This window comes from Falco rusticolus, chromosome 4 (genome assembly GCF_015220075.1).
Source record: "Falco rusticolus isolate bFalRus1 chromosome 4, bFalRus1.pri, whole genome shotgun sequence".
Classification (NCBI taxonomy): Eukaryota; Metazoa; Chordata; class Aves; order Falconiformes; family Falconidae; genus Falco; species Falco rusticolus.
Window position 1 is genome coordinate 46,478,012 of NC_051190.1, and position 22,562 is coordinate 46,500,573.

The window sequence follows — 22,562 nt, forward strand, 5'->3', positions numbered from 1 at the left end:
ATTAATGCCAGTGACAGTGCCAAAAGCCGAACAGCTCAGCTGCTAGGTCTGTTACTGAGGAACACCACTGAAAGGGTATTTTGAGATGGTTTCACAGTAAGAGCGAGAGAAGGGAAGGTACAGTTGAACCACCTTCAGCAGAGAATGGATTTGATCCTGAATCTCGCTGCAAGGTGCTGCAATGCTTGTAATGCAAGATACATAGCTTTTGCAGGGCTAATTCCAAGTTGTTTCCTCACTTTATCCACTGTTAATGAACTGATGCTGGAGAAAGCCCTTCTTTTTTCAGGGAGTACTACAAAACAAACACCCCTACAGTTAAAAAAAAAAATAAAAAATTAGTTTAACACTGAACACAGCCTTTATCAGGGCCTTTCTCCGCAGCAAGGGTCCTTGCAATGCACATTCCTCCTTTCTTTTGTACCCCAGCATGCATCCCTAGCAGTCCCTGCAGCCTTCTCAGAATCACAGACCACCTGAGGTTGGAAGGGACCTCTGGAGATCACCTCGTGCAAAGCTCTTGCTCTAAGCAGGGTCAGCTTGCCCAGGACCATGTCCAGCTGGGTTTCAAACATCTCCAGGGATGGAAACTCTACAACCCTCCTATGCAACCTGTTCCAGCACCCAACCTCCCTTGCAGTAAAGGAATCTTCTCCTGCTTTGATGGAATTTCTCCTCACCTTACAAGAAGAGGAACAAGACAGGAAGGTGGTTCAGAGAAAAAAAAATATCCCACACCTAATTAAATAACCTATTAATAAGGTTATTAGGCAGTAGTTTCACAGCTGAGCTGCACAAATGTGTTGGCTTTTTTTTAAAAGGAAAAAAAAAAAAAGAAATAGGACTGCAGAGAGATCTTACATGAAGTCTAGGGGACACCAAAGCAAGAACTGGCTAGGTTACCTTATTAATGTAGTCAGAAACAGGTAAGTCAGGACACCGCACACACCCCCCCCCTTTATTTATTTCAAGACTCTTTTGGAATCCAGCATGTTATCATCAAGGTCAGGATAAGCTGCTGCACATCCAAGCAGATACAACTAGAAACTCTTCACAGGAATGTGAAGTACAGTGGGATTTCCTCAAGGCTCTTGCACTTTCAGATTGGGATTCATTTCACTAGGGTGCTGCAGAAAAAGAGTTGCAAGATGATAACTGACCAAGAAGAAATTTACTTTAATGAAAAAGGACTGTATTTTGGGCAACGTTTGAAGGAAAGCAGAAGGTCCAAGCACCAAAAATGTATGTTCATGCATTCAGCTCTGTGACTCACCCATGGCAGCTCTGTGGCTGAAGTCTTGTACTGAAAAGAGACTTCATCAAGACACAACATCATGTACTATTCACCAGTCAAGTCACCTAAGTGTCTGCCCACAGTAACCACACATACTCTCTACCATTTACGGTAAAGATTTCCATGAAGTTTATCTGTGAGTAGAGATGAGACACAGTGTAACAGGGCAATTCTTCATGAGTATGCCTACGTTACAAACCTCTGCTCCCGTGGTATTTCAGAAGGATTCACTATGCCCGTACATGGGATATTGTGTTCATCACAGCACACCAGTAGTCTCAAACCCCCTCCAAATCATGTCAAGTGGCAATCCAGAAACTGGAGACCATGAACCCATCTTGAGCTCCTTACAGACTCCAGCCCACACACTTCAATAATGCTGAGCAAGCACAGCATTATATCATCTGGTAGAATATCTCGTTTTCAGCAGACAGCACAACCTTAGCTATGAGAAGGAAGAAATCTAACAGCAAGAGTTAATGAACTCCACCTGGATTTCACTTCAGAGCCTCCAACTCAGATCAACATTTAAAAGAACCGATGTAAAAGCAGTGTAAGTCCAATTGGTAAAATGAGACAGGACTTTTCCCCTCTCCTTCATCCTCTGCAAGCACAGCCAGGAGTTCTGATCAGAAACTCCCTCTGCAGGCAAACCTTGAGTCTTTGATCAAACAAGTGCAGAAGGTTTGCCACTGGATGGGTTATAGACACCAGTTGGATCCAGGGACTCCCTGCTTCTAACAGAATTAAAGCATCCCACTGCCATCAGAATGCACATCCTCTCAGCATTCCTGTAATGAAAGGTCACGGTGGTTACACAAAAGTGAGAAAACAAAACTCTGAGAAACTAACTTGTTCCAGGTCACAAAGTCTGTAGCAGAGCCTGGAAGTCAATCTAGATGTCTAATGCAGAGACTGCAGTCTCAGAGCTTTATCTTTCAGTAAAAGTACATTAGAAAAGGAAGAAGAAAAGCTGACCTTGTGCATTTTTCTTGTCCAGAAACAAATTGCATACAAGTTGATAAGTCATGTGCAGATGGTGACAGAAGAACCTTATGGCTATTTATAAACGCTTCCACTCTGACACATCTTTACTGACTGCACACACAGAAGCCAGAACAGTACTAGCCCTTCTCTCCCTCAGTGAAGAGTATAAATAAAGCTTCATCCCTGATTAGGGAGACAAAAAGAGGAACAGCATCCCAACTAATCTGTTGAAATACAGTCATGCAAGTCTCTTTACAACTCAAATACTGTAGAAGCTTTAAAGTCCTCTAAACTCCACTTCTTCTGGAAAGAGGAACAAAGAAAAACAAACTCAAGGGGAAGAAAAAGTAAAAACCCACTACAAAAGTAGTCAACAAAAGAACAGGAAAAAAAAACCCCAACCTTAAAAAGTGCATGCTAGTGTTTGCTTCACAGCTAGACTGGTATTCTGGTCAACACAGCACTTCTAGCCAGAGAGCAAATAAGCACTCTGCAACATGCTGAATTCTTCCTTACAAGAAAACCAGAACAAATGCTTGCAGCACTGCAGAGTACTTTAAAAGTCTTTTAAAAGCAATGCAAAGGCAAAACAAAGTCTCTAGTGAAATAGAGCTGAGCTGTGGGTGTCTGTGCTGCTCATACGAAAGCATCAGCCAGTCATTGACAATATCTGATCTGCAGGCTTTCGATTCAGTTTCAGCCTGCTGCAGAAGTAGCAGGCACCTACCAGGAAATGCAGATGTTCTGGTGGAAACGCATGAACTAAATAAAGCATTCAGGTTTTGTCACCATAGCTACGTAGTATCACCACTGCAAGGCTCAGCCCTCATCTGCAGCAGATGCTTTGCTATCTGCCAGGCTGTGGAGGTGCTCAGGCCTCCAGAGTGGAGCGAGCCGCAGCAATTCCACTCCTTAATTCAATCACCTCAGGTCTGCCAGCTACTCTAAGCACTAGAAAAAGTGTGTCAAACCAAACAAGGGGAATATTAGAAGCTTTTGCCAGCTTTTACTGCTTAACAGGTACATATGACAAGATGAGGGGTGGGAGAGTGCTCTCAGGTGAGATGGAGGGAGGACAGACAGAAGAATCCTTAGGGCATCCCACTGCCCTGGAAGAAAGGGTCAAATTGGTAAGAGACACACAGATATCTCCTCCCAGGCAAGCTCCTCTGCCTATGGAACACACTCGACTTGCATCTCTGTAGTGTCCAAACACAGAAGGGATGAAGACAGACAGCTGCTAGGATGAACGAGGCAACTGAGGCTGTAAGAGATGGACAAAGGGCATCAGGTGCGAGGGCTCCTCTGTTTAAAATGAGGCAGAAAGAAAAGAAAGAAATTCTGACTCCAGGTCTCATACAAGGGATGGAAAGAGAACTTAAAATGGGAGTTATTCTGATAATGAAGCATAAGATTTTAAGCTACCAATATCCTCAGGACAAGAAAAGAGAAACAACTGCCACACTCATTTTCCCTGGGGGACAACACTAAGTGCAGCTGAGAGGCTTATCACAAACCTCAAATGATTTCTGCTGGATGCTTTAGAAGACTGGCTGCCAGTCTAGACGGACTACTGGATTTACTCCATTTGGGCAATTCCCAAGCTCATAAAAAGGGCTATGTTTTGAGTCAGCATTCGCAAATCAAACACCACACGTAGATCAGGACATCGTTCCCTGGGGCAGGCAGATCCAACATGAAACACACATCAGTCAAAGTGCTGGGCTGTGAGCAGTAGCCACATTAGTCTCAGCAGAACGGCCAAGATACCAGCTGCGCTGAGTGCAATTTGAAGCTATGCCTTATGTAATGCTTTCCGAAAGCTGTTAACGGTAGTTAATGCTTTCTGAAACACATGGAAATAACTTACCGGCGTGGTGCCAGATAAGCTAAAATAGTCTCCTATGAGTAGGACTGCAGGGGGTCTGCCACCTCCTCGGCAGCGGGGGGCTGCGGGGAGCCCTGCCGGAGGCAGCAGCAGGCACAGCTCGGACAGACAGCACCACCTGCCGCCGCCCGGCACGCAGGCGGCACCGAGCGAGGATGCCTGCCTCTGGCTCCACGGCGAGGATGCTCAAGTCGCCAACGCCACACTGGGCACACAGCCAGCACTGCGTGAAGATGCTCGTGTCCCCAGCACTGCACCGGGCAGGCAGCTGGCACCGTGTGAGGACACCAGCATCGCCAGCACCGCACCAGGCTGCGGTGTGACCCGATGGGGCGAGAAAGTGGGGCCAGGCTGGAGCTGCAGCTCCTTGTGACCATCCTCGGAAAGGCCAGGAGCCCACGGGCAGCGCAGCCCTTCCTGCCGAGGCAAAACTGCTGCCGTTTCTAGCATGAAGTGCAGCCATAAACCGCTTCGAAGTCGTGAACCTTTTGGCTAGCCACAAACTGCAACAGCACCGTGACCACACAGAGGACACGGCACAGTACACAACCCCTTGGTTTAGCAATAACACACATAGTATGAGCAAACCTGCTAATGGGAGGAGGGCAAACCAACTTGGTTTGCTCAGTGACCCACAGCCCTTCACCCACACTAACTTCTTAACCCCGTGTAGCACAAAAAACAGAAAAATACACTTGAAACAAGGCAGCGTCATTTCATATTTGAGGTCTGATCTTTCACAAACAGCCGGAAACAATGAAGGAGAAGCAAGCCCAAGCTGAGGGCTGGGGGCCACTACCACACCTGGCTGTTCCACCGCCAGTAAGGCAGCATGAACTCTGGTCAGCATCTCCCACGTCTTCAAATCCTATCCCATCTGCTGCCAAATGGGTATCACCAAGCAGGCTGCTACGCACAGCATAACTGCTGCCCTGACCATTCAGCTTGCAGAAGTAGAGACTGTTCAACGCTAAACCTCAAACTATTGCTGTGACAGGAACAAACCCCCCCAAACAAACAAAACCCACAAGCTGCTTCTACCGAGAAAGCGCTACTCCTGCTTCCACCACAGCCCTGTTGTGAAAGTGGGCAGCAGTCACTTTGCTCCAGTATCCTTGCAACTCTAAATCTGGGGGGAAGGAGGCAACAGCCAGGACTGCAGCACAGAAATTCAGAGCAGAGGCTGATGAGGAAGGACAGCAGAACCTGAGTACTCACTATTCCTCATCACAGAAAGCTCAGACAAGGAATTTGAGTGTTCTCACTTACAAAACCTGCATCAGTGCTGTGATGCCATTTTAAATTTAACCTCTTGTGGGCTTTGCCTTTAGATTTAAAAGCTTCTTGGAACACAAGAAACATAATGCAAAACCAACTCTTTATAGAGTAGTGACTGCAAGCCACGTAGGGTTTACGGTATCTCATGAAAACACCAGTTTTAAAGATCTCTCAAAGTCTTACGAGGTTCATAAGCACAACCTCCCTTTCTAATAGGATCCTGTATCTTCACAGGATACTTGGAATGAAGCTCTCCCCAGCACTATGCAAGCTGAGCATCTGCGGCATCTATAAATTTTACCCTTTTAGAGACAGTTGGGAGACTCACCTCTCAATAAGTCTGAGAGTGGAGGACCACAATCCTCTGGAATTGTGTAGTCACCTTTCCCGATGTTTTCAAATAATTTATAGATATTATCCCCTTCAAAAGGGTATAGACCCGTTGTAATGTTGTATCTGTAAAGGCAGAAGGAGAAGCTGTATAAGATAAAGCTCACAGAACAGGTCTTCAGTTCTTATGTGACTACATAAACCAAGAGAAGCCAAGAGGAAACTCAAAGACAAATATTTGACAGCATTTGGAATGCCTCTTTAAACTTAGCCTTCCTTCATCACAGCCTCTTCATTCACATGAGTCAAAACCACCAAGACATTTCCCTGACAAGCTGGGATAGAAGAAACTTAAAAATAAATACTGGAGATATTTGTGGTCTCTGTTATTGCAGTAGCTGTGCATCTCGGATGCTGAGAAATGGCTGGCTCACTGAAAGTAAAGATTGCTTTCTTCAGAATTACAAGGACTTCGGGGAACATAAACCCCTCCGAAGGAGGGACCAACAGACATACACCCTCCCTGCCCCTCCCCAAAACATACAGAAGAGCAGCAATGACTGCAGATGCACATGACTGAGCTATCTGGGGGCTTATATATTTTTTTATTGCGATTCCTGAGTGCTGGATGGGCACTTACAGTGTGACCCCTGCGGACCAGATGTCTACTTTAAAGCCTGAAAAGGTGTCAAGGCCATTGGCAATTTCTGGTGGCTGGAATGCTGGCGACCCTTGGCTCGTTCTGCACGTGTCATCCTCTGCAAACGGATGCAATGCCTACAGTAGAAGAGACAGATTAGTTTCAAACTTCCAAGGCAAGCAAATTGTAACTGTTAGAAAAGTTCCACCTGGGAACCAAAACAGGAAAACTCTGCCACTGAACATCTACTTACGCATCATGAGAACATGCCACTACACCTCTTGCACCTCTCCTACCTAGCTGAGACAGCCTTCATATAGTAAGAAGGATAAGGTTATATAGCTTATCCCCATTTCACCACATTTTTGGGTTTGTCTGAGATTGTGGCCTTCCTCTGCACGCTTCCAGGATGGAAGTTTTGTGCTGCTGTTAACAAAAGTGTTTTGCCAGTTGCAATACATATTCAGAGTCACTCTAGAGCACTCTGCAAGTTCAACAGAATAAAAGCACAATAAGTCAATCAACACCACAAAGGTGACCTAAACCTGGAATGTCACATTTCCCACATACCTCTGCTACGCCTAAATCGGATATTTTTAGCGTCCCATTGGTTGTTAGCAGGAGGTTCCCCGGTTTTATATCCTTGTGGACAATCCCTTGGCTGTGCAAGTATTCTAAGCCGTCTATAAGCTGACAAAAGTACCTGCAAGAAAGAGTTAAGAGGAAAAAAAGCCAAGCACTTCCATAGACTAAGAAAAACTGATAAACATAAAGCAAAGAGTGCTGTTATTGGAAACATGTCAGAAATACATTTACATTTGATGAGGAACCTGAAATTGAACTGTGGTCTGTACGAAACGGCATTTCATCTTCTGACAAAGTCAGAAGTTACCTGTCGGAGCTCTGCAGCACTGTGTTAACCACCTCAGACTCCAGGTTCCTCCACTCCAAAGCCCTCTTCACACCTCTGTGTATTTTCTAAGCGCTGAGCACCACACTGACACAGACCTGACAGTTAATCCTGACACCTGCTGTAGTCTAGGCTAAGTTAAGCCAGCAAAAGATGCTCTTTCAGTGGCACAGTCTGCTCTAACAGGGGGTGGGAAAAGTTTCCTTTAGCCAGTAGAAAGGAGTGTTTCGCTGCACTTATGGTCAGAGATTATTGGCAAGCCGTTACCAGAACATAACAAGCATTGCACACTGACGGCCTGGCAACAATGGTGCATGCATGTTTTTTGTTTTGTAATATCCAGAAATACTACTTGACTTAATGTGCCTGTATTTCACTTAAGCCATCTGCAATCTCAAAGATCTTTTTAAACAGAATGGGAAAGTACGACCATAAAATTGTATAGTTACCACAGATTTGCTAATCTACACTGATTTGATACACATGACAATCTTCCTGCATCTACTTCCAGAATTCTAAGGTTACTTTACTTGCAGAGTGAAAGGGGCTTCAGCTTATCCTGTCTACTAACTAAACAAGCTAACAGATCATGCTGGATATATTGTCAATCCTTAATCCATCCAAAGACCTTTTAGTATCTCTTCTGACGCTGAACTGTATGGTTTGCCTCCATTTAGGCAGGGCAAGAGTCCTTACAGATTCCTCCCCTGCACCCATCTTTGCTGAATGGCAGAGCTGTAGGAAAGGGGCCAGGTCATGCATCTCATGAAGTAAACCAAAAAGTAACAGAAAATTCAATACAAAGATGTTTTCGCTTCCCAGAATCTAAGCGCTATCCCTGCCCCCACTTCATCAGTTTTTCATTTGTTCTATGGATGTAAGAGATGCAGTTATTACGCAAAGCCTGGTTTACTCTAAAGTGTAGCCAGCAGTCTAAGCAACACGGTCGAACGTGCTCTTGAATTCAAGACAGCACAGTGGTGAGAGGCTAACACAGCCTAAGGAACAAAGCTGTACTTACCCGTGAGCCTGAAAAACTGGAAACCTCTTTTCTGGGACACTGTCCAGCATTTCCTGCATCCCACACACACAGTACTCCATCACCATATACGTGAAGGCAGAGTTAAGGAAACTTCAAGGTTAAACACTTCTCAGGCAAACGCTGTGTGAGGACTGCAGCCCTGTTCCAGTGCAACTGGACGGCTGCTGCACAGACAGACCTGTTACTGGTCTACAGACACTGGAGAGCTAGAGCCCGAGTTGTGGGGCACTTGCCAAGGTAGCTGCCTTCCTCCAACTCTAACAGAAGGTGGCAAAGAACCCACAGGAAAATTCTCCTGCTTAATGACCAGCTGCAGCTCTGTGATCAGACCCAAAGCGGGATGCAAACTCCACAGAAATTAAGTTAGAGATCTCACAAATGGGACAGAAATAGGGTAATGGTCTAAAGTGGCTACAAAAAAATTAAGAAAGCCCTGGCAGAAGAGCTGCAGTGTATTCTCCCAACACCTTAGTTGTTCTGCACTTGACATGACAGTGAGCTCCCATCACCTTCCCCAAAGTTTCTATTATTCTTCATTTCCTCTCTCAAAATGATACGGCTGTATGCACTAACAGCCACTGCTTACCCCCATCCCCATGGCAGTACTTCAGTAGCAGGAGAAAGGACCCCTAGAGAGCTGGGAAGCTTTTTCAAAACCGCATGCATGAAAATAAATTAGAACAGAATGCCAAGAACTGGTGGCACTTTTTAGCATTTGTTCCCTTGCAGCTTATTCTAGTTTACATCTCCTTAATGACACAACCCCCTAAAGCAATAATTGCCTTTGTTTTCCGGCAGACGTGAGCCCAGAGGGGCCAGCAAGGACGGACCCTGAGACATCTGGTGGCATCGCCAAGGGAGTGCACCTTCAAGATAAAGAGCTGAGACAAGCACTGATTGCCAGGAAGCCCAAGCTTGTTCTCCAGTAACACAAAGCATTTCTTTGGTCACTCTTAATTATTCCTGGCAGATGCCTTCTTAACCTAAACCTAAAATAAGTTGCTTATGTCCCAGGATGCCATCTTAACTCTTGAGGCAGGAGAGGCTAAAGAGATGACCTGTGCTTTAAGTGGGATCTGTGCTAAAGGCTGCATTCCCCTTTTGCAGCGCATTCTATCCAGGAGCTCAAAACACTGTGCAAACTCATTAAAATCACGTTACATTCCCTATGTGAGCTGCTCTTCAGAGGGATGCTAAAATACTGTAAGATTTTACGATGCCACCCAGTAAATCAGAAGAAGCAGGAACAGAAGAAAGAGCTCCCAAAATTCATTCCTACTGTTTCTTACTCTGGAAGAAATCTGTTAAATACTTACAGTAATGTGGAAGACCTCAACTCTCCCACCTTCAAGAGAGTAATACTAACAGCAGATTACGTAGAGTAGCTCCCGGGAAGCAAAACCCAGCTCTTGTTCTCATCTACAAAGGACAGCCTGATTTTGGTTTCATTAGCTGCCAGACTGTTTTTCACCCCTCCTTTTGTAACTGATCCATCTCTGGTCCATCAGCCAGATTAGAGTACAAACTTTCAGGCTGGGGCAGATCTATTACAGCTGCCCCAAGACGACCGAGGCTCTCAATTCCTCTAATCAATAGGGTTCTGCTCCCACGCACAACTGCACATACTGGTAACAGAAGCTGTCAGAGATGGTGTCAGCTGGGATGCTGCTTATTGAACTGGGTTTATTTTCTGCCTGGATTAGTTCTCCATTCAGCAGCAGCTCTGCATTCCCAGCCACAGCAGGTCATCAAAGCAGCCCATTAAATACTAAATGTAGTTGATATTTTTAATCCAGTCATCACAGCTTTCCCTTTACCAAAGAAAATCATTGCAGGCTTTGGACTAGGCAGGTAAGTTATCTTCCCAAGTATAAACATGGCTGAAGCCTGCAGTTCACTTCTATCAGCAACAGAAAACTCAGGTGAGAACAGAGCCCTTCCCCCTTCTACAGGCCGAGTTTCAAATGCCACAACGCTCATTCTGGAAATGAGGACATTTTCTTATTAGTAAGGGGGAGACTGACATCCCTCCTCTATAACCCATTCAACCTTCACCTTGCATTGCTCCATGCAAGGCACTAATACAGACATTTGCACGATGACGCAGTGAAACTAGTACGGGAACTGACCTCCAGAGAAGCCAGCCTGAAAGAGAAAGTTACTTTTCATCTGGATCTGTTCCCAAGCCTGTTTACCATGCCACGGCACAAGTGTTTGTACCGCCACATCCTTGGATGTGCCACACAGGCACTGCAAGTGCCAACGAGAAGCTGAAGAAAAGTTAAACGAGAACATGATCATGGATGAATTCCCGCTCGCAGCCCCAGTGCTAATGCTGCTCACGTGCACAGAATAAGCACCGATTAGAAACAAACTTTCAAAGAGTGTAGAAGCAGATAAAAGATAAAAAACAGTCAAGTCAACCTACACTTGCAAGGGGAAAGTACTGAAAAACAGTTTGTTCTTTTTCAAACGCTGCTGTTCAGGAAATAAAGCAAGGACCATGCTTCCCGGCTTAGAGAGGTCACATTTCTGAAGGACCATTCTGGGATGTCATCACCTGTTACCAACACATGAGGTCTCTCTCGGGCTCTTTTTCCCCATCCTTCTGCTTTAGCAGCCCAGCTTCTTATTAATTAAATGGTATCTTTCTATAGACAGTAATTGAATTGCAGTCTCTTCGGTCTGTTCAGGCTACAAAACACAACCAAAAGTTGTCATGCTTTTTTTTTTTTTATACTAATGATTTGGTGGCAGAGCACTACTTAAGGCATACAATTAAATTATCCATTTTCTGAAGTACTGTAATTGGAAGACAGTATTCAGAAAACACTGTCAAAAATAAAAGCAACCATTTACAACACTTACTACAGCAATCAGCTCAATAAACTTAAAAACTGATTGAAATCAAAGTGCACTCCAACTGCAGCAGACTCCTTAGAAATCCAGCCACCCACTCGCAAATTATGGCACGTAACTACGTTGGTTAGTGTCCATGTGTGCTTGGGTGATGCAGTGCACTGGAATAACATGTTCAAGTCTGAAAGGTGCGCCAAGATCACAAGCCACAACTTTGATTCAAGAAATGAACAGTTTCATCTCAAAAAGCTGGGCTGTAGGTCTCTCAGGAACAATATGCTTTGAATCGCTCATGACTGTTACAAGATTTAGGTCACTTAAAACGCCATCACAAGGGACTTTCACACAAACAACAACCAGGGGAGGCTTGGGAGTTCATCCTATCTTGTTAAGGATAACCAGCAGCAAAGCATACCAACTGCCTACAGAGAAGGCAGCACTGCAGCAGTACAGACCCTCCAAAAGGGGAGAGTTGCAGGCATCCAGATGCCAGCCAACGAGTAATTTTTTTTTCTTTTGAGGGAAAGAAAAAAACCCCACATCTACATCACTGCCAAGGACTTAAAGAAAAAAGCATTACAAAAATTGATTTCACATAGCTGAGATGATAAAAGGCCCATCTTCAGGGAAAAAAAAGCACTAACATGCCACAGCTAGGACGGGAGGTTAGAAGTGCCAGATCCACAGTTCTTTTTTCATCTCCGAGTTGCTGAAGGTCACACAACAAAACACGGTATTTGAGGGTCAGCTGTTCCCTACTCTAGCCCTGCATCTGTAACCTGGGGACAATATCACATTGCTCAGCTGAGAAGCTGGAAAACTTAAGAAAATGTACTTGTGTGGAAAACACTCCAGACGCGGTATATTTAATACCAGTGAAAGACATTTTAAGCTTAAGAAACATTCAAAAGGGTCTTAAAAAAAGCAGAACTCTAACGATTCAGCACTATCGTGGAGAACAATGCAAATTCAAACCTTATTAACAACTGTGCGGGAAAAAAAAAGGATATATTTTCTGCTTCTCTTCATTGTATAATACATCTACCAACTGGATAACATTTTTGTGCCGTAATCGTCGCAGGAGCTGAATTTCCCTGCAGGAAGAGAAAAAGAAAAAAGTTACTTTTAAAAAGCTTACCTGCTTACTAGGATAAAATTAATGTTTTCTAAATCACAGGGATTTTAAAGACATCTCAAACCATATTAATCCCAGCTGCTTCACCTAAGGCTACCTATGCATGCTGTTTGACAGAAGGTCTTGTGTATTCCTGAATTCATTAGTCCAAGGTTAGACCACGAAAATACTTACTGGTCACTAACTAGGACTATAAACAAGTACCCTTTCAGTTAACATTACGCAGGCAGTCAATTCTTCTCTAGACAGGAGTTTTAGTCCACTGATAAACAACAGCAGGAGAACTATCCTCAAGGAGCAACGTGCCTTTGTGCTGGACATGAACCTGGTGATAAAAACGCCCTGTGCCAACGCTTTGGTGCCAGTCAACACAGGCTGTGGTACTTCTGCTAATAAAAAGTTTTATTCTGCACTCCCATGTAAGCTTTATTCTGGTTTTATCTGTAAAATTTGTGCAGTGCTCCCCTTTAATATTTGACTGGTCAACAGTGGGACGCTGACAGCCAAACAGCCCCATTCAAAGCAGGCAGGAGCAAGAGAACAGCAAGCTTGATCGGCAGAGGTACGTCATGCTGAGCTGACACAGAAAACGGCTCCTGGTGGGATCCCACCAGACCCTCGGACACCAGGCTGCACAGAAAGAGAAAGCAACCCAAGGACACACTCTCCAAACCCCCTGCCTCTACAAGCAGCACCAGCACTGGACTTGCAAGGGCCTGGTGCAGCAAGCCAAGCCGTCTCCTCCACCTCCTCCTGCCAGCCATAAGGAGGGGGTTACAGTGTCCCCTGCAGTCCCCTCTCCAGCTCACACCCTTCCCTATGGCCTGGGCAAGTGCCTCACTATTCCCCGATCAAGCTAGTGGTGACTACAGGCAAGGTGTCATCGGAACCGAATCGTTGCCCCATCAACTGCTCAGGCAAGTCAAAGCCTACCCCAAGCTGCTCCGCGTGCCAAACGTGTGGCTTTATCAGTTTCCCTCCAACTGAAGCTTTTCAAATGATGCTGGACTGTTAGGAGCTTAGCTCACTGTCACTCTCTTCAGTTAAAGCCCTAGAGATGTGCTACATTGGTGTTTACCGTAATATCTAGGCCAGTCACTTCCAAGACAAACCTTTCATGTTTGCACTTCGTGCTTCGTTATATGTAAGTGTCATCTGTAGTTACAAGAGCAGAAGTAAATTTGCTCAGGCTTCCAGTCTTCACATTTCAGGGTATGTTTTTAAATCAGCATCGTGAGCAGGAACAACCCCCACAGATGTCAGTGCGATACAGCATCGTGCAGTTAGGTGTGCTCCTGCTGTCACAGGCAGGCAGTGCCCGGTGCCAAATGTGGCAGAGCAGCTAACGCAGTATATAGCACATTTCAGCACAATTTTTAAACAATTATTTAACTGGGAAGCAACTTGAGTATTAGTACTCGCAAAAAAAATAAAAATGTTTCTATACCTAACAATCAGTTACTTCTGATAGCTGTGAACAGATATCAGTTATTTAAACATAAATATAAAAACATCAGAAACTGGCTAATCTACTAGAGACATGAAAAAATGCAACTATTTTACTATACCACATGAAATGTGTGAAGAGGCACTGTTCAGTAGAATATGATTTCCTACAGAACATATAAAGTACAGAAAAACAAGGAGAGGTTATAAACAGGGAAAACAGCCAACGTGCCAAGGCTGCCAAAGGGGCAGCGAATCTCCAGCATTCCTGACCCAAAAAGTCATGCACCAAAAGCTTCCCGTGGCCAGGAGACAAGCGTGATGGATGTTGGAGTTGAGGGATGGAAGAACTCCGGAGTTGTTGTTCAGCCTGGAGAAGAGAAGCGTCTGGGGAGACCTTCCAGTACCTAAAGGGGCTGACAAGAAAACTGGAGAGGGACTTTTTACAAGGGCACGGAGTGATATGACAAGTGGGAATGGCTTTAAACTGAAATAAGGTAGATTTAGATTAGCATTAGGAAGAAATTCTTCACTATGAGGGTGGTGATGCAGTGGAACAGGTTGCCCAGGGAAGCTGTGGATGACCCATCCCTGGAAGTGTTCAAGGCTGGGTTTGATAGGGTTTGGAGCAACCTGGGCTAGTGGAAGGTATCCCTGTCCACAGCAGAGGGGCCGGAGCTAGAATGGTCTTTAAGGTCCCATCCAACCCAACCCACCATACGATTCACAAGTGGCAGATGACAACGGCCTCCCAGCAGTCCCACCAGCTCCTGCAGAGCTGGCCTTGGCTGGCTCCCAGCAACTCCACACTCTGCCTCAGCACACCTCCAGCTCCTGATGCAGGCTACCCAGCGATCTCCCACCTACTCCCCACCGCATGAACCACACTTGGAACCGCTTGGGAGTCATGCACAGTTTAACAGCTACAGGCTGCTTGCCCCCGAGTACCACCAGATACAACATACAAGCTGTTTGGTGTTGTGGTGGCAAGCCAAAGACCCCTGAGCCAGACAGTCCATTAATCCATTTGTGTGATCAGTTTAAGTGTATTTACAGTAGAGTTAGCACAGAAATCACCCTGAAAATCCATCAAGTTACTCATATGCAGTAGGAAACTACTGAGGCAGTTTCACAGAACCCTTTAATAAAGCTGAAATTTGCAGGATAATTCAGAAGTGAAGCAACCAACCTAAGAATTACAACACTAGCCTGAAGAATGAGTCAAAAACAGAAGTTCCAGCTAATAAGTCCATTTCTTCCAAACTTTAGCCCTAACTTGACTGAACAGATTAAAACCGAATTGAATCCTCTGTCTGCAGAGAGTAAAGAATGTAAAACTGAGCGAGGAGACATATTCTCTTGGCTATGAAAATGGACCCTTGTATGTCATCTTGTATCAACTGTTTTCATCTCTGTCTCTTGGGATTTTGTACTGTGCCCCAAACCACATTCTAGTACCTTTTGCATTAAACTCAAGCCAGCAAAATCCCACTAGATGCCAACTGTGAAGAGAAACAGGAGGATCAGGACAGTCAGGTCAGAGTGGTTCTGTCAGTGTCTGGAAGTACAGATACTGCTCTTTGTTCTGCTGCTCAGTCCTGGGCTTGGGCTAAACTACATAAAAACTCCTCTATCCAGCTTCTCTCTCTGGCCATTCAGTAAGTTGCTTTAAGAAACATGGTTACATTTCAATAGGTAGGACTTTTGAAAGCAGTATTACCAGGAATTCAGAGCACAGCTTCGAAAGCAAGAGCCTCTGCCCAAACACATGACACACCAAGCTCAGAAAGCCATCACCCCTTGCCTGCACAATTAGCCAGCCTCTAATAACAAGCTGTGGGCAGTACAAAGGCTTGTTGACGCATCACATCTGATTAAAAAAGATCTTGCATCTTACAGGCTTTTTGAAGGAGCAGCTACTGGTTCCTTAAAGATCTTCTAAGGATCCCTGAGCAGTGGTATTAATCATTTCACTACCGAAGTTTATGATAAAGGAAGAATGCCTAGCCTAAACGGCCTTAAAAAGATATATTTTTTTTAATGATAGCTAAACAAAAACCTAGGATAACAAGGCAAAGCTCAGAAGAGTGTTTAGTTTAAATGGCAGACAGATTTGCAAAGTGATGCAGCCACTCTAATTATAGTAATGACCAAAAGGCTGAAGTGGATTAAATTAGCATAGAAACTGCAGCCAGCGTAAGTGTTGGTCTAAGAAGTTTCTGCATAATGAAGGGAGACGGGCTGCGTGCTCAGACCAAGCCAGGAAGAGAGGGAGTGAACACATACTTATTTACATAAGACTACTTTGCTGTGAAGGCAAAGAAAGCTTCCAATATTAGGAACGCATTTAAAATCCTGATCCCAACAGCTCATTCCCTGTAATACGGCTTGAAAGCACAAACACTAATTCCTTCCACCTTTAACTAATAAATATTTCGTATTTCTGTAATGATTCTTCCCCCCCCCCCCCCCCCCCCCCCCGGAGGACTTTGTCAACCAATCTAAAATGCCAGTGAAGTGCACCCACCTCTGGGGCAGAGGCCAAGCAGCCCATTTCCAAGAGGAAAGATTATTTCTATTTTTAGCTACTCTTGCATTCTAGAATGACTGAGGAACAGACACAGCCAGACCACAGTCACCTCCAATTCCATTTTGGTTTTCAAACTTCACCAAGCGAACATAGGTGCTCATCTCATCAGAAGGTGCCTAAATTGACTTTTTTCAAAATGATCAAAAAATCCCCCACCCCAGCCCATACTGCTTTCTTTGCAATTTGCCTGCACAACAGCATTTTAATTGACAGTGCAGGGAAAGGAGGATTTGCATGCCTGCGGTTTTGCTGCCTTTCCCCTCAACCCAGGCAAGGTGGCTTCCTGCCTTTCCCACACCAGCCTAGTGAATCTGGTTCAGATTTTAAGCATACCTTTTCCAGCTGCTGCTGCAACTTTGCCTCCTTTTGCTACCCCTACAATTTAACATGAAATTTAAATCACAACAGTTGCTTTTGAGATCAGACCTCTTTCCAAACACAGAGGAGAAGCCCAGCAAAGCGGCAGGCTGTGCTTTCTGCTATGGGGTAGTCACTTCCATACCCACCCTACTTAACACCACTATTACCTGGCTAGAGTTGTCTCCATTATGAATCCTGCTCCTGGTTTTCTAAACTAGAAAGATTTCAAGTGTGTGACAAGACAGACTGACAGAGTACAGGGCCCGCTTCAAACTATAACCGTCTCAGAGGAAGAAGAAAAAAGATCTTCTAACTTCAAGGTTTCCATGTGGTTTTGTCAGACTCATTAAGCTCATCCTGACAGATTAAGATTAATCCCCAGCAACGTACCTTGCTCTGGCAAATAACGGGGGGGGGGGGTGTGGTGGTGCTCAGAACTGTATATAGCAAAACTGCCTACCTGTACCACGTGCTATACAATTTTGGAAGGACAGCCTGGAAAGACATTCTTTCCTGGGCCATTCTAGTAAAATCACATCTTCACCTTAAGATTTAGCATTCCTTCTACAGCTTGTTTCAAGCCTCAGTTTCACCAAAGCCATTTTTGCTTAAAGAAAACCGAGCAATACAGCCAAGATTCATTCCCTTCCTTGGGTTCCCGAGGTTCCTCCTCAGGTCCAAGCTTTTGGGGTTTTATTGGAGACAATTGACAGTGAATCTTCTCCATGTTACCCACCAGGTTGGATCACATGTCAGAAACGTGGGTTTGTAGCAGGTCTGCAGTGACATCTTCAGCCTGGGAGAAGCTCACCCTCAGCCACCCCTTTACTCCTCTGCGCACAACCGTGGGCCATCTCAGACTCTCTACGAACAGCACTGAGGAGCCAGGCACAAGGAACTGGAACAGCTCCACTGCAGCACTGGTGCCACAGCGAAGGGCTGGGAGACGTGCACAGAGAACAGCTCCATATGCCAGTTCTGGCACGTACCATAAAGCCACTAATGCCATTCTTGCTAATTGCTACAAGGGACTCAAGAATCATTCATCTGGTCCTTACACAATGAACAACTACATTAGGTATTTATTTAGATTGATTTTGTAATCCTGTATAGCCAAAGCAAGTTTTAATTACACATTAGTATCCCCAATACGCCACAAAGATTAACTTATTTAAAATGTAGCTTGTGAACAGCTTTTTCCTCTTTATTTCACCTAAAAACCCAGCCCCCCACTCACAAGGATGCAACTTGTCATTTTCATCCATGTGAGAAGCTGCACCATGTGAGAAGTTTGCTCTCACAAGCACAAACATAGTTCAGATAAGAGACCGAGCAGAGCACTTCACTATTTCCTTCTTCAAATTAAGCTTTACACATCTGAAGGTCTGCCTGATATGGGGAGGGGTTGACATCGTTATGTGTTGATGAACCCAGCGCTGATCTACATCTTTCAGGTTTCAGTATCCTAACAGTTTTTCTCCATTACCCAAAATGACGTTGTGAGAACTGCAACCCGTCCCCACTGCCCCTCCCTCCCTGGAGGAGGCAATGTCAGAGATGTCAAGATACAGAAACAGCCCCTGTGGTCACCACGCTCCTTTCTTTACGTGCAGCCAGAAGCAGCCCACGAGAGGTGAAGTGCTGCAGACACAAATCAGAGCGCACCCTCCGCCACCGAACACGGCGATCTGAACCCTGCCAGCTCTCGCCTCGCAGAAGCCGACAGCAACAGCCAGGCACCTACTCCAGAACAGTGTCTGTGAGCCCAAGGGGCTGCTAAGGGAGGGGAGGATCACGGTGATATTTTTTCCTCTTTACTAGTTCCAGGCCTCCATCCACATCCCACTCCCAGCAGGGATCTCTGATGTTACAAGCCCTACAGCCACCACCGCACAGCGACCCGTGCTCTGCTACAGATTAGTTTCTAACGTTTCGCCACTGAATCCGAGTGAATATCCAGTTTAGCAAAGAAAGTGACAGAGCCACCCAGTTACATACAGACCTTTCTTGTTAGGAGGGACAGGAAATCGTATGAGTCAGCATTAGCCCATCTCCACGCCTCTGCTGCTTGCAACAAGTCCTTCCCCTCAGCAGAACTGTCCATGTTTTGAGGTGCAAGACTCTTGAGTCAGACCCAAGGAGCAAACTGTCCAAGTGCAGACCTACTACACATTTGAAACCTCCGAGGAATTCTAATGAGCATATATTCAAATCGAAGTAATCACCGAGTGTGGTAAGTACAGTACAAAACACTTGGGATACGCACAGAAAGTCCCAAACACTTAATTAAAATGTGAGGCTATTAGCACACAGTTTTATTAAACTTGTGCTGCTAGAGACAAATAGTCTTCCAAATTTTCTTTCATCTTTTTGGCAATCCTACTAAACTCATTTTTTTCTATTAACTGGAAGCAGTAATTAGCCATAGTACTGTCTGGTTGACTAAGCCACCCCAAAATTTCTCTAAAATAACTGAAAAGAAGTGAAAATTCCCTATATTGATTTAGGCAAAACATGTGTCTTAGGAGTTTAAACCCTCAGTGTCCTCACCAGAACTCACAGATACCTCAAGGGTTCATTTTCAGGGGGCAGAACTGGAATATTTTAGGGTAGAGAAGAATCATTCAATTTTATTTAAGTCTCAAAGGTATTTCAGGCTTAATTTCTAGGTCTCAAGAACTCTGTTACTGCACCAAGACACAGGGCCGGGGCAACCTGCCTGCACACGCAGGAGGAGGCTGCAGACTCGAATGTTAGGAAGGAATTAACACAGAGATGGTACCAACAGTCAGAGCCCCCTGAGTTGTCACTACAGCCCCACATATCCAGCGTCCCCAGCACACACCTGCACAGTCCTCCGCAGCTCATCGTTACCGTGCTCTCCCTTGTCATTACTCCCTGTGTATTACTTGCTCATGTAATTACTCAAGGGCCAACAGTCTAGGAACTGTTTTCTAGGGAATTTCTTTGATGACACACTACACTATCAATGCAAGTTTCATCTTCACCACGGCAGCAGCAATACTGAGGCATCCTGTGATAACAGCAGAGGCACAAACCCATTGTAATAATTCAAATTACATCTCTGTCAAACAAACCTAAGTCACATACGTAGCTTTTCCCTGTATGGTTAAGAAATGCTGGAGATCACCAGCAGGAACAGACACTGTCTTTGCATTTAGGAGAAAACTGTACATACAACAAGGTATTTTGAGACCGAAATATTAAGTAGTCACTTCCAAGAGATAAGCACTTCAACCCAAGCCTGAATGCATGCCCTAATTGCTCAGACCCTCTGCCAGCGCACTTCTGCCATACTTGCAGCACTGTATGAAGAAATTAACCCCCACAGATCAGATTAATAGTTAAAACATTATGCAATGATTCTACAGCACAGAAAACAACTCATTAGGGATTCAGAAGACTCTCGCTCCTGACCAATTTACCATGAATGCAAATGCTTTGGAAGAGCCTTCTGCTTGCACATGCCACTGAGAGCACCAAGCAGTGCTCTAGTTCTGGTGGCAGATTAAGAGATTTTTAATCTCAAAGGGCACCAACTGAAGTCTGGATGTTTACAAAGATTAGACAATTAATCACACTCATCTCTCACATGTACTGAGCTGCAGACATCCTTGTACAGATAAGGACACAAGTGGGACTGGAAGCAGGCCTCAGTGTAACACAGGAATTGCATATTTACTTATTATCAGCTTTCAAGACAGCAAGTAGAACCTAATGGTGTGATTCAGTCCACAATCTGATTTCCTGCTGTTCTGTTACATGCAAGTAGTTTATTGGGTATAAACCACTCAGCAAAGCTGCTCAAACACAGTTGTAGAAAGTGAAATTTCAATGGGAGTCTGGCCAAGGAACAGGACATTACAAAAATAATGTTAAAAATAATGTTAGCAGAGTATTTCCAGCACTACATGGAAATACAGCAACAGTTTAGTTTCCCCCTCCCTCCATACTGACCAGGCAAACCATACAGGTTTGATGGCATATCTCACCACAACAGGTTTATTCAGAGTGGAGAGGGCTTGCCCTGCCTGTTGTAGTAGCACTGAAGGGTTTGGTAAGGTTAGAGTGTCATGGTACTGGGAAACCACACACACACACAAAAAAAAAAAAAAAAAAAGACATTTTGCCTTTAAAAAAAATTCACCACTGAAGAAGCAGGTAAAGAAAATGAATATGTGGACAAAGAGAGAAGAACAAGGGGACAAAAACAGGAACTGAATGAAAGTAAACCCTTGTTACAAGACAACACACAAAATCTGCTTCGGTGTTTTGAAGCAGGTACAGCTGAGCCAGAAAAACATCCACAGCAAAACAGAGTGGTGGTTGGCCAGCCTGCTTTAATAACTAACCTTAATGAAGCCAAACAAGATGTTCACAGACCGGCTCAGTGCATGAACAAAACTTTAGAGTTCACTCCAGGACACAGGACCATTACCATAGTTCTGGTATCAAGAAGCTCCCCTGGTATTTCGCAAGTCCTTTTTCACTACAGGGGAGAAAAATTTAAATTTAAAAGTTTCACTAAGGAGGAAACAACCTCCCCCTTCTTCTGCAGCAGCTCTTGATGTAACTGAAGGAGGGGGCATAGCTGTAAAGGGGCACTCAGGCCTTTACCAGAAAAACAAGAAAGATTTTATTACATATTAACCAACAGTTTACTCTGATTCTGAACTTAAGCCAGCAAAGGAAGAAAGGGAGGTCCCGGCATTAGCATTTGTGACTACTCCTTAGCCAAGTCTGTCAATGAAGGTTAGAAGGCAAACTTAAACAGCCCACTGCCAGAAGTCCTGGTACAGGATGTGAAATATCTCACAGCTGAGCTCGGAAACTCAAACCAAACTGAGAAACAGAACAGGACTCTGCTAGGTCAGGGCTCCACACTCAGCATGCCACAGCTAAAAACCCAATACAAACACCTTCTAAACATCTCACAAGTTTTCCCCTCCCACTATGAGATAAACTCTTGTAAGTAGTTTGTTTTGGCTGCACAAGGCTCCCCTCCGCAGCAGATAAACAACTATCTCGCAGGGTTGTGACAGACAGCTTGCTGCAGAAAACACAGCTGGCTGCGAGGTCCCTGCAAGCAGAGCACAGCCCCAAGAAAAGGGAAAGTTTCATACACCCAGCCCAACAGATGAAGCGTAACACCAAGCTTCTCCCACACTTAACTTTAATTAGTTACTTCTGCCCTGACTAATCGGCATGTAACTGGCACTTCGAAAGCTTCCAAGCCCGTATCTTCGGTCACTGAAATTGAAAAGGTTGACAACCCTTGTCCCCATTTTACAGCTGCAGAAATCAACTGAAAAAGAGCCTTGAATTACTTCCCAAACTCATCAGTCAGAAATGAAACGAAGTAAACAAAAAAACACCACCAAGACTTCTTACACCCATTGGGTGCCTGCTGGATCATGGCCCAGGCACCTACTACACAGGCGGGAGCAGTAGTTGCCATCCCAGAAAGTCGAGGAGCCGCATCGCCTCGATGGGTACCCAAGTAACGCAGGCTGGAACGACGCAAAGCACATTACTGCACTCAGGTACACCACCTCTCACCTTCCCTCGCCAATGGCACCAGTTTACCTCTTCAAGGTGAAATCTTAAAAAGGAATTACTTTAAGAAATCCTATTTTATTCTTTAAGCAATACTATTTAAAAAAGCGGCGCGTTACAGTTTGTCTGTTCAGGCAGACGGACTTGCCTCCCTGGCTCTCGAGAACTAGCTCTCTTCCCTGTTCTCAAACTCAACAAGAGCACTGGCTGCAGTTCAATGGCAAAG

The 22,562-nt window shown here is 44.8% G+C and overlaps 1 protein-coding gene across 2 annotated transcripts in view; it reads right to left on the reverse strand.

The window, feature by feature from the left end:
* The window catches only part of STK11 (serine/threonine kinase 11), a 48,867-nt gene that overhangs the window by 24,573 nt on the left and 1,732 nt on the right, over nucleotides 1-22,562 (reverse strand). For both annotated transcript variants that reach the window (XM_037384514.1, XM_037384515.1), the window contains exons 2-6: nucleotides 12,239-12,322; nucleotides 8,349-8,438; nucleotides 6,988-7,120; nucleotides 6,418-6,554; nucleotides 5,776-5,903 (exon numbers count right to left, since the gene is read on the reverse strand). In XM_037384514.1, the coding sequence (XP_037240411.1) occupies nucleotides 5,776-5,903; nucleotides 6,418-6,554; nucleotides 6,988-7,120; nucleotides 8,349-8,438; nucleotides 12,239-12,322 (572 nt within the window). The remainder of the gene's footprint in view (nucleotides 1-5,775; nucleotides 5,904-6,417; nucleotides 6,555-6,987; nucleotides 7,121-8,348; nucleotides 8,439-12,238; nucleotides 12,323-22,562) is intronic.